At 41.8% G+C, this 12,524-nt stretch overlaps 2 protein-coding genes across 3 annotated transcripts; both read right to left on the reverse strand.

Annotated features, from left to right (window-relative positions):
- Positions 1-2,545: 2,545 nt before the first annotated feature.
- LOC127293424 (uncharacterized) lies at positions 2,546-4,612 on the reverse strand. The gene is made up of 4 exons (XM_051323048.2): positions 4,406-4,612; positions 4,184-4,304; positions 3,770-3,831; positions 2,546-2,852 (listed from the first exon to the last, which is right to left on the reverse strand). Exons 1-4 carry the CDS (start codon positions 4,577-4,579, stop codon positions 2,742-2,744), a joined length of 468 nt encoding a protein of 155 aa, XP_051179008.1. The 5' UTR covers positions 4,580-4,612; the 3' UTR covers positions 2,546-2,741.
- Positions 4,613-5,216: 604 nt separating this feature from the next.
- LOC127293425 (uncharacterized) lies at positions 5,217-12,123 on the reverse strand. 2 transcript variants are annotated; one of them, XM_051323050.2, is made up of 11 exons: positions 11,597-12,123; positions 10,936-11,030; positions 10,711-10,831; positions 9,928-9,993; positions 9,696-9,835; positions 8,794-8,920; positions 7,818-7,963; positions 6,730-6,865; positions 6,258-6,342; positions 5,867-6,129; positions 5,217-5,697 (listed from the first exon to the last, which is right to left on the reverse strand). In XM_051323050.2, exons 1-11 carry the CDS (start codon positions 12,026-12,028, stop codon positions 5,560-5,562), a joined length of 1,749 nt encoding a protein of 582 aa, XP_051179010.1. In that variant the 5' UTR covers positions 12,029-12,123; the 3' UTR covers positions 5,217-5,559. The 2 variants fall into 2 exon arrangements, 1 of the variants encoding a protein (XP_051179010.1); XR_007845817.2 differs by lacking the exon at positions 6,258-6,342 and having other exon boundaries at positions 5,557-5,697.
- Between the last annotated feature and the right edge of the window lie 401 nt (positions 12,124-12,524).

Consider the following 12,524-nt stretch of genomic DNA (forward strand, 5'->3'; position numbering starts at 1 on the left):
TTACTACCGAAAGGAGGAGATCCATATTGAGATGAATGAACTCTGGCAGTTATTCAATCTAGAAGCCCTCGACAAATCTCTCATGAGTTGCTATTGCTTGTAAGTTGTTAACTACATATAAGTTCATTTTCATTCAGTTCATGTTCGTTTTCATTGCATATATATACTCATTATATCTTATGGGTTCTCTTATGCAGACTGAAGATCAGTGAATGCAAAAGTAATAATATTATCAATGTTGGGTTTGTTGACCCAGATAAAATACATGTTGAAACGGTGAAGCATAAACGCGAAGAAACGGGGGGAAACCTACTAAGGTTTTTGGGGCAGCAATATTTCTGTGATTCAATATTGTTTCCTTACAACTACGAGTGAGAGTCTTAATGATCTTTTATGCACATTCAATTTTTCTTACTCGATGTTAAGTGTAATTCCTGACGTATATGCATAACATGTGCAGCTTCCACTGGATTCTACTAGACATTCAACACGATAAGGGAGTAGTTGAAGTAAAAGACCCGAGTAGAGGCACGGACGGGTTCCAGGACTTGCGTGTTGCTCCAAGTGTAATTTCCTTCATCGCCGCTTTATCTTTCGTGAGATATCAATTAATTATCCACTCATTCAATCATTCTTTTGCACAGCAGGGAGCTTGGCAAGCTTTGAAGAATGTTCATAAGGAGATTACCTTTGCAAAGAAGCTAACATTTACTCTGTACCGTGCCCCCCGCAGCCACAAGGGACGAATCTATGTGGATACTACGTTTGCGAGTCCATTCGCATGTTAACCACTGAGAAGCAGAACAAAAATAAATTCGACGTAAGCAATAACATTCACAACTTTATTTATTATCATCAATATTTCGTTATCAAGACTGATATAGTCATACTCATCTCATTTTCGTATATAGGTCGACTTCATGCGGGACAGACTCCAACCAAAGGAACACGCACTAGGAATCGCTGAGTAACTGGCGGGACTTTTGGTTCGGGAAGTAATAAACAACAAAGGCGTGTTTAGTCCAAATAGTTGTTCTACCTCCAAATAGACGGTCGTTAGTACCGTTTGTCGATCGTGAGCTCCATGTATATATATATGTAGGGAACCTACGAATATGTGTAAGGGGAATCGACTTCTGCTTCCAATATTTGTTTGATCGATCTATATATATATATATAATGAATGAATGTGTACAACTTCTAGTAGCGTACAAATATATGCAACTTTTATTTTCGAACGAAAAAAATGAAATAACAGGCGGTCGGTGGCGGGGGGGGGGGGGGGGGGCGGGGTGCTGCACCCCACAAACCCAAAAGCAGCAGCGTTGTGCGCGCGCCACGTAGAGGGCCTTTTGTCGCGGGTGGTAATACCGCCCGCGACAAAAGGGCCTGTGCCCTGCGCGCCCCGCGACTGCCACGTGGTGGACCTTATGTCGCGGGTCGTAAGCGACCCGGGATAAAAGGCCTCCCTTTTATCGCGCCTTGCTTGTCGCGGCTGGCCGCCCGCGACAAAAGGCCCTAACCACCCGGATCAAAAGGCCTGTTTTCCACTAGTGTCCACAGAACCCATGCAAATTTTGACCAACAAAGTTGGCCCTATTTTCATTTATTTTGTGTATCATATCTAGTCCCGTTTGTTCTGACAACAACAATCCATGGATATCATATTTTTCGAAAATCAGGAGATGTCCTTGGCCTCTTCATCGAATAATGCACATGGCCGTCCATGATAATATTTTGATTCGCCCTGAGAATGTTGTGTTACCTCATATATGAAATGCAATAATTTTCTACTACAAATCTATCTCCACTGCACACCTAATAAAATCAACACAAGCGTTGCAAAATGCATGACCTGCAAGTCATCGAAATTGCATTTTTATGCATCACTCTCGTGAGTGAACAACTCATGTTACATATGAACAACCAAGCCCATAAAAAGGCAGCTGGAGGTAGCATACAAGAAACTAAAAATATGCTTATCTGATTATCTTTTGTCCGTAAGGTATTAGAGGAAACTGAGCTTCAAGAATCTTGCATGCTTGAGTCGATCCAACTAGCTATAGCTTGCCAAAGTATTAGGAATCCGCCACAAACGACACTATTGCCAAGCTGAACGTGAGAAAGAATGGTTGTTGGGGTTGAATACCGAAGAGAAACGCTTCCATATACTGCAAACACAATGGGAGGAGCCATCAAAATTTTATACGCTTGATATATTGCCCTCCTTTCACCGTGAATTGGGGAAAGATGTAGAATGGTGCAGTGGTGGAGCTTACCAGCAAATCCACTGAAGAAATTAAGTAATTAGGTGTTATTATTGTGCGGAGTATGCTAAGATCCTCAATTATGGGCACCAAAAATTGATTTTCTCTTCCAACTTTGCTTGCCCTTTTGTACTCTGTTGCAATGATTATTAACATAACGGTGGAAATTTTCGCAAAACAAAACATTTGTATAAATGTTCAGAGGTTATCGCACCCTCCACCCACAGTTGCACCCCCCCCCCCCCCCCCCCCACACCCACACACCCACACTTGCTGCATTTGGCAAAGACGGAGCTCCAGTATTCTATACACCAATCGAATTTGTCACGGATTTGGTGGCAAAGCTCTGGTATTCCATGTCCAAAAACTGATGCATGGGGTACAGTCGAATAGAGGGAAATGTTCCAGGAATAAAGGATGCATAGGCTAAACTGAACCGAAGCATCAGAGGCGACCAAGGAGCAGAGCATGTGCTCATGACGTGGAGCCAGCAGATGCATAGAAGAAGTCGTACGCCTCAGCTACTTCCATATACCACATCGCTTCACGGTTTGGCTGCGCAGAGAGGTCGACTATCTTGTGCACCTGCAACGATCAATTTCACAGATGTTAAAGAGAAGTCGATACCATAGCTTGGCTTATGGGTTAGCATTGAGAAAACTAACGGTAGCAGGCAACTAGAGGTTTGGCAAAAACAGTCATCCAAGCTAACCCACAAGTCACTGGAGAATCAAACGACACAGTCAAAACAAAAGGGGATTTAAACAAAATTGTTTCCCCCCTTTGTATTTCTTGGAAGTTTTATGTTGCAGCATCAACGCTGTAATCATCTGGTGCCTGGGACACATGGAAACGCCACAGCAAGCCGCGCTGACACAACAGCAAGTCACATCCAATGGCATGATGGGCATCACGCATGGAGACTAAAATCCCTCTCATATATTTTCCATACATGTACAAGATACTGGAATCAAAGATTTACATATTAACATAAACCTTCCGTACATCAGATATCTCTTCTCATAATGTAATACCAGGAGAATAACAAGCACAATGGTACTCCCTCCGATCCATATTAGCTGACTCTAGTATGGATGTATCTAGATATATTTTAGTTCTAGAAACATCCATATTAATGCAAGTAATATGAATTGGAGGGAGTATCAAAAAGGTGATTTAACAAAAAAAAACACTTCAACAAATCTAGGACTGGCACATCAATGATGAAAAATCTGATTCAGTTTTTAGGATATTGAGCCTAAAATCAGGAGTGCTGCTTGAACATATTTGTCCTTTCAATTTGTATAACCAGTAGCTAGGCAACCTGAAACTGCAGGTGTTCTCTCAAGTATTCAAATAATTCCAAAACTGTACTTTGCATCAAACAATACAGAAAACCAGTGAAAGAAAACACCAAATTATTAGTGTACGGGTGAAAAAACACATGTCAGCAGGTAAGTATGCACAAACCACAAAGAGAGTGTTGTGGGGAGGGATGGAACCTTGACTGTGGGCCGACTGCCGTCCGGTGCAATATATGCGCCAATTATCAACACATACATCCCTACAACACAAAACAGGACCATCAACTAGAGTAATGAAATCATGAAAAGAACTGACAAAGCCGCGTTGCAGCCTGTGAAAATACTACTCCAGTAGCACTTGCTTTACCAGGTTTGACAATTACGCAATGGAGTCATCTAGCTGTAAACAGCCTCTAACAGAGCATAGTATTTAGGTTTGGATGGTTAAAGCCGCACATGATACATCTGGTTTAGTTTATTTGATTTTGTTATTTTTTTATTGAGGAGAAATGCAGCTAAAGTTACAGATCAAACTACATATGCAATTTAGTATTCCAAGAAACGGAGAAGACAAGACCAGAACAGCAGATAGATTAGAAGATGGGTGCGAACCTGGCCGCCAGGTCTGGCCCTTGGCATCGTCGCCTTGGAGCAGGAGCTCGGTGACGCTGGAGCCGTCATCCAGAAACAGGGTCCCGTCGTCGGTGCTGTAGTCCGCGTGCACGATCACGCCCTGCCTGCCGCTGCAAGTCGTCAGGGCTCCGGGCGAGGAATGGGGGTTGGGGAGGGGTGCGCGGGCGGGGGAAAGGGGCGGGGGGGGAGGGAAACTGGGACCTGGATCCAGGCGCGCTGGAAGCGGATGTTGAAGAGCATCAGCGCGGCAGAGGATCCCTCGGAGTCCGGCGCCGTGGTGGAGCCCGAGAGCTGGGAGCCGAAGAGCTTGAGCGCCGCGAGCGTGTAGTCCATGGCGGTCCGGGGCGCGGCGCCGCCACGAGCGCGTCCCTCCATTTACCTATTTTTCTTCTTCTCTTTTTTTCTAGACCGAATCCTTGAGGTTTGCGGGTCTAGAAAATAGCAGTTGTGGGCTGACAGAACCGATATGGGCGTCCACGGGCCCAGACGGTAAGGCCCAATATTTATGGACCGGTCTTTCACCGAAATGAAACACTCAAGAAATGAGTAGAGTACATTTTTGCTAAAAAAAAGAGTATACATTTGGCTACTGCGTATTAGGCTATCCTCAACAAAAAAAAATGGCAATTGGATTTTTTTTACTTATAAGGAAATGGCAATTGGCAGTAATATTTGATAAACCTAAAAGTTCCCTGAAAAAATCGTTACACTAAAAAAGCAGTAATAAATGCATTGGTGCGTGAAAACTGTGCTTCTAAAAATACCATGGCTTTCAGTGAGATGACAAAGCTTTACTTTGACTAGGAAGGACTAGGAGATGGGTGAAAATTTGGGAAAAGAGATCAGATTCATATTTCAGTTTTGCCGAACCATAACGAAACATTATCGGCAAAAAGGCATCAACAATAAAAGCACTAAACCGTCAAAACGCGCATAATACAGTTAAAGGAATCAATCCTGTTTGGCAGCGAATAGATGTACGGTATGGGAAGCAAAATGGACAAAAGCAAGGTGCAGACAAAGAAAACTGACATTCAAATGTAATGACAGATGGAAACCATATCTGGATCCATGTCTCAGTTTACATCTATCAAAATGACATAAGAAAAACTTTAGGCCAAATTTGCAACTTATCGAATTTGGCAATCGGATTTCCCCAAAAGAATCGTATCCCACCCCATGCCCCTAGTTTATTCTCCATTCCATAATTTCTTTACAGCATCACTGCTATGTGCAACGATAGTAGGTTCTAACAGACTTCCCGTTCCCAAATCCCAGTAGCCACATATTGTAATTTGAGGTCAGCAGTGTTGATTACAAACTGCAGCAAGCTTTTGTCAGTAGAGTTTTTCCAGTCAGTGGAGCGCCTTGTGGCAGTAACTCAGCACCTCCCGAGCATCGTCAATGGAGTTTCCAGTCGGCGGAGCATCTTGTTTGCTCTGCGAAGACTTCTCTTCAATCCATTTCTCCATGACGAAGGAGATTGACCTGAGCTGTTACAAATAGTTCTGTAGCATAGGAAAAACAATGCGATGGTGCTGCCAAAAATGCATTGCAACATGTTTGAAGCGTGTTTTTCTTTTTTTGTAAATATAGAATAAGATCAAGATCTCCATGAAGATCATTACGATAGCAAATTATATTTTCGTTTTAAAAGGATACACATTTGGATGTCCATCCCAACACAAGAGCATCCTCAGATGATAAGTTCTCTTCGTCAATTACATGACTCTCGAGGTCATCTTTGATGAGAGTGAACTTGCCTAAGAAGAGAGACGCAAACTGGTCGAGGGTTGAGGAATCCATCTCAGTTTCTTGCCGTCGTGGCATGATACGTGGTAAGGTACCCCAAAGTGCATATCGAGCTTGATCATCATCAGGGACCACTGGAAGAATGTCAAACAGGCCCTCCAGGAAGGGTAAATCTGAAACAATTGACAGACAGGATATCTGTAAACTGATTGGAAGCATGATTTCAAGTCATACAACACACTTCTCAGGAAATAAAAGTTGATTCGAAAATTTGATAGATTGCTAAGAAAAATGTGCCTACCATGGGATAGCATAGGCACCAGATGCTTTCCATCGGTCAAAATATTTGATATTATGATCACCACCGAAGCGCAATACTTTGCAAACTGAAGAAGAGTTTGCGAGTGAGAATATATTTACCATGCTGGACTTGCATTAGTACATACGAATCTACAGAACTTTCAGGTGAAAAAAATTTAGGTCTCCAACGAGGCTATTGGGTGGGATTAGTGCAAGGTTAAGTTCGTCAAATGTACAAAGTAAACAGGTAAGGGGTGTTTCTTCAAATTTTCAAAATAAGAAAATCACGATTTGCTGATAGTTGAAAATTTGGAACTGCGTGTTTCTTAAAAGTTAGGAGTTAACCAAGCCAAAACAATTCAATACCAACGAGACAGCAACACCATGCATTTCTTCCAAAATATTTCAAACCAGATTTTTTGGATGTTAAGAGATTGGCTGATGATCAAATATGCTGGTAGCACAATGCTCACCTCATACTTATCAGGTGACTTGATCATGCTAACTAGCACTTTCATCAGCCGGTCACTCGACGACATCACTTCTGAAACACTGTGTATGGCTGATAATTCTTCCATGAAGCGAAGGATCATATCAAGAGAACCAGGCCTGAAATATGTTGAGAAAAAGGTAAAGCGATTGCATTTTTGTCCCAGGTTGTTAATTCAAAATTCAAAAACTGAAGCACGGATATAAGAACTATATAACGCCCAGACCAAATTACTGGAAAACATCAAAGGCAACATCTCAGAAGACTGTGAAGGACCTAAAATTTTCATTGACTCCAACTACCTCTGTCCATAAAAGGATGCCGCAAGTTTATGTAAATTTAGATGTATCTAGACACTTTTTAGTATATAGATACATCCAAATTTAGAAAAATCTCCGATATCCTTTTATGGAGTATAATAAATGTTCTCTTTGGCATAATAGATTTAAAAGTAACTTTTGAGGATCCAAATACTTTAGGGTTGTTTGGACAAAGAGATTTTTTTGGGCACTTGGGTTTTGCCCATATTCGAACTGAATATCATAAACCTCCAGAAAATGTCCCTATCCAAAGAGGCCCTTATAGAAGAATTTCCTGTGTAGTTATTTGCTACGCAGGATTTGTATATTTTCTAAGGATTTCTTTGCACTAGATTTAGTAAAATTTTCATTGACTCCAACCGCTTGGAAAGGTCCTATGGTTTTCCAATGGTACAATCAAACAATATTTGATGCAAATTCATGAGGTATTCTTTTCTTTTGCGGGGAAAATTCATGAGGTATTCAATCCTATACGAATCAGGACGGTATGGCATTGCAATCCTACCTTTCTCCTACCGCTGCATTTCAGAATCCCGTGAATCAAGAAGGCCTACTTAAAAAGATCACAAACCTAAATATTTAGAGGTTGATGAGCTTCATTAGATACGAAAGTTGGTCATTCTTAATTCTTAAACTACAGAAAGATTACCAAATACGTGACTAGAATAGTTCCTAATATGTAACAGTTAACTTCTATGAAATGAAAATGTTGCCGAAATTCAAGTTAGTTCAATTCAAAAATACACCATACCTGTCTAGCTTCTCTTCCGGTGATTTTTCAATCTCAGTTGTTAGCAACCCAACAACATGGTCAACTAAACCCACTTTAAGCATGGGGTCAATAAGCGCAGCTATCACATCTTGGGCATCAATGACAGTTGATATGAAGTCAATGCTCTGCACCCAGTAATCCACATATGAAACAATCAAACAATTGAACATATGCAAATACAAAGGGATGCAGCTGAACTATATTATAATAAGATGAACATAATTGTGATAGTTTGTCTGGGCTGATAATTGCAACCGAACCATATTAGAATAAGAGGTAACAAAAACTTTACAGTAAAAGTATATGAAAATAGAAGGTTTCTCTATACTGTAAGTGTTATTCCAAATCAATAGGCAAATAGATGCTAGATAAAAGACCATGAGATCTCTGAAACTAAAATTTGATAAAATTGTAATTGCAATGTGAAGTTACATGTTTCTCAAGGCTCTTCACTGTTACCAAAAGAATGTCCAAAAACTTCAGAGATTCTCCTAAGAGAAGAATTATCACAAATGCGAACCAAGTTATTGGCAAAGTCCATGGAAAAAAACAGGAACTCAGTCTGAATCAAAGGACAACTCTTAACATTGGCTGGATAACTTGGATATATAGCAATGCATAAAACTGGACCATTACAACTGACAAGTGTTAGGGTGACGAAATAGTAAATAGAAAGAATTCAATGAAGAACTTCCTGAAACCACATCATTAAATGATGAACTGGTAAGAGAACTAAGCAGGAAAGACACATACCCAACCATCATGTGTACCATTATTAAAATAATTTTTGCCACACGAAATCTTAGAAAAGAAACACATTGTGTCCATATGTAAAATTCAAGTTAAAAGAACAAAACAACCACATTGTATCTATATATGTCGAATTTCAAGTTTAAAATAGAATAGAAGTCACTAAAATTCAAGTTAGATTGCATATACGAATTCAGTAAAGTACCTTCTCAAGTAATGTCAAATTCGATGTATTGCCAATTATCCATAGCATACGTGAAAGAATCTCATCAGGTAAAAGAACTTCAGCCCAAGAAACAGAAGCACTGCACCGAAGAGCGGCAGCCAACAACCTATGTTAAGAAAAAACGATATGAGGATACACAACTGACAATCTTTTGCAACAATACTCATGCAACTATCTTTTCATGCTAAGAACATTTTTACAACCACCAAGAGTCCAACACAAGAAAATTTTAATACTCCAGCGCAGATGGATGACAAAAACAAATGAGGCACAAAACAACAAGCCAGTTCTCATTGTCTGCAAGTCTGAACAATTAGAAAGCCGCTTCGCCAAGTTTTGACCGTCAACTATAGTTATTTAAGTTCTCAATAAAAACTAATCCAAATTTACTTAGCTCTTATCCCCACATATTATTATTAAACCAACCTACTAAAACTGTTAACATGGTTATATTTGTGCAAAAGAGCTGTATGTTCAAGAAACTTGATCTGCAGTTAAATGACTGGTGATCAGTTGCGAATGTGCAATTGTATGTATAAACGTACGTTGTAAGCATCCGTAATTTTGCATGTGGGAATTTGCATATTTATATGTGGTGAAACTGAATTCATAAGTTATCTGATCAATACAGCACTGCACAAATTCAAGAACAACATAAAATAATATTATCAACATAGCAATTATGCGTGTGCTGAGCTGAACTGTCAGATCTATTTCACATGATAAGAGTTAAATTTCATGACAAAAAATAGCTTGCAATTCTAGAATAATAAACAGCTTGCTGAAGAACTAATAAAGAAAACAGCGAAGAAATTAGTTCTAAAGATGTTCTGGTCCAGCAAATGAAATAGAAGAAAGACTTAATCTCAAACATATCCAACCTGAATGCTTCAGAAAGGCATTTGACATCATCTAGAAACAGTTGATTCACAACAGTTGTAATTAAACCCTTCTCCAAACAGATAGCGTTAACTAGAGATTCATGACAAGCTAAGTTTCCCATGATTCCAAGACAAACTTCCTGCACAGACCAAAAATTCAAATAAACAAGATATTTAAGACATTCTTAGCAGAATGAGTGGAGGCAGCAGCAGAGGAAAAATTCCATTCTACCTTCACCCGAGAAGAATCTGCCACTCGAAGGTTTTCCAAAAGCACTTCAAGTACAGAATTATCGATCTGCACGAGTTAAAATATATGTGCATATTAGGCTGTTAGCAGCAAAGATGCACACTTACTAAGGTATAAAGAAATCTGCATGACTGTGATGATCTCAACCTTCTTTTGCTTTTGTATGTTTGACTTGCTGTTAGATCAATTAGCAGAATTACTTTTGACTTACTGCAACGGAGCCATTCTTTCATTCAAAATAGTTGCTGATATTAACATGTTATTATGGCATAAGACATGTATTACAACTTTACAAGTAGTTGTCACCAGCATTAATTTATATGGTTCCTAAGTTATACTGCAGAATTTTCTAGAACAAATTTAAAAAAAAAAACTAAAATTCAGAGCCTGAGAGATAACATATGCCCCCTTCATCAATTTTCTTTCAGTGCAGTAAGTAAAAGGCACGAAGGAACTACAAAAGAAAAGTAAGCCTGAGAAAATCAAAGTTAACACCTCCCTTTCCTGCTTATGTACTTCTCCTAATTGACCTAACAATCCAACCACATCATATTAAAATACAGGCTTGTCTAAAGCCAGTACAGATAGAAATAAGACAATCAAAATCTATCACGCATCATGCTTGCTACAAAGTAATCTGTCTTAGCAAAAACCTGAGCAGCTATAAAGAAGTTTCATATAGGCATATAGCAAAGCAAGCCCGTTCCATATGAAGAACACATTGAAGAAATACTCCTTATATAACAGAATGATCAGGATAACTACCATATGTTCTGCTTGAGGTTCACTAGCTGCAAGGTCCCACAGAATGCACCCACACTCTTCCCACTGATCCTCATACTCAGGTAGCGTTGACTCCCCATCATCAGAACTGGAACTCTTGTCACTTTTGGCACGAGGTAGACATTGTTAGGAAAACCAGGTGGTTTTAAACAACCCCTTCTCTGCTAAACAAATTTAATGCGAAGTAAAACTGGAAGTAACACTCACCTGAACTCTTTCTCCAGATCGGATCCCTTTGGTATTAGCTTCCTTATAAGAGAGATGGTATAGCTTGGATCAACCGTGGTTGTGTCATCAGGTAACTGCAGATAATTACAACCGGAAGATTGAACATGAAGACAGCTCAATATTACTATAATTGGCTAAATGGAAATCTTGATGACAAGGTACTGTAACTAAACTCCGATTAGTTGCTTCTTTTGGCAGGGAACAGAGCAAGTAGTTGCTTAAGGTAACTAAAACTCCAACTGCTAAAACTGTGCACATTGAAGTGCCAGATTCATTGCTTGCGACATATTTAAACAGTAGCAATCAAATTGCACGACCAATTTACAAAAGGGTAAACGCAAGTTCATGCTCCCCAGAAATTCACGCTGCACCCAGTAAATGGCAAGAGAATATTATAACCTAATAACATCCAGCATGGCCATCGAGCACAGTGTTCCAGTGTGGCCTATCCTCGCTTCGTCACCCAGGGTTACAGAACGCCTAGTTTCCCCTAACAGCACGGCATCCTCAAGGCGGGCGCCAACTGCTCGACGGAATGCTCGTGAGAGGCGGGTGGAATGGGAACCGCACAAGCAACCCAAAAACCCTCGTCGCGCTGCGGACCGAGAGGGAGAGGGAGGCGGGAGGCGAAGCCATGTACCTCTTCGCCCGTGGGCGCGAACGGGAGGTGCGTCGGGGCATCCTCGTCGTCCTCCTCCTCATCCTCCTCCGTGGCGTCGCCATCTTCTTCCTGCACTTCCTCTTCCACGTCCTCCGACTCGGGCGCGTCGTCCTGCTCCGCTTCAACGGCGCCCTCTTCGTCTTCGGCAGCGGCGGCGAGCGCCACCGGAGCGTGATCGGAGGCGGGCTGCTCTCCCGCGGCCCCCGGTCCTCGCGGAGAGTCGGACGCGTCTTCCTCCCCCGCTCCGCCTTCGTCGTCGGAGGAGGAGGCGGCGGGCGCCGCGGGAGCGTCGTCGGAGGCGGTTCGCTCGCCCGCCGCCGCCAGCTCTGGCCGCGGCTCCGGCGCGTCGTCGTCCTGCCCCGCTCCGCCCGCCGCGGGGGCGCCTCCCTCGTCGGTGTCGGAGGCCGCCATTGCAGCTTCTTCGGTGGTGGTGTGGTCTGGTTGTGGCTGGCGTGGAGGTGGAGAGCGGGGTGGCGAGCGAGGCGGTTCCAGAAGGCGGAAGGGGACCGAATGGCGACCGACCTAGCGACGGGGGTCCCCTTCCGCAAAACATTTCGCTGTCAACATGGTTTGGGCTTTTGCAGCGGGCCGGGTCACAACCGGGCCTGGGATTTGGATCGCGAATGGGTTGACATGATCCACCGATAGTCTCCACGCGTAATGTCGGCCCAGAGATGGGAGATAAGTGCCGCAATGGAGATAATCCCACTATTGCCTCATAAAAAAAGTTGATGCACGACCTAAAAAAAATGATGCGCGATTTTTTTTAACATAATATATATATTTGGACGGGTCTAGCGAGCACGCGGATGCTCGTTAGTTAATCCTGGTACAACCCTAAATAAGGAAAGTTAGTTACTGTTTCCATCCTCCAAAAGATAAAAAAGGAAAGATTCCGTACACATTG

This window comes from Lolium perenne, chromosome 4, assembly GCF_019359855.2.
Source record: "Lolium perenne isolate Kyuss_39 chromosome 4, Kyuss_2.0, whole genome shotgun sequence".
In the NCBI taxonomy this organism is placed as follows: Eukaryota; Viridiplantae; Streptophyta; class Magnoliopsida; order Poales; family Poaceae; genus Lolium; species Lolium perenne.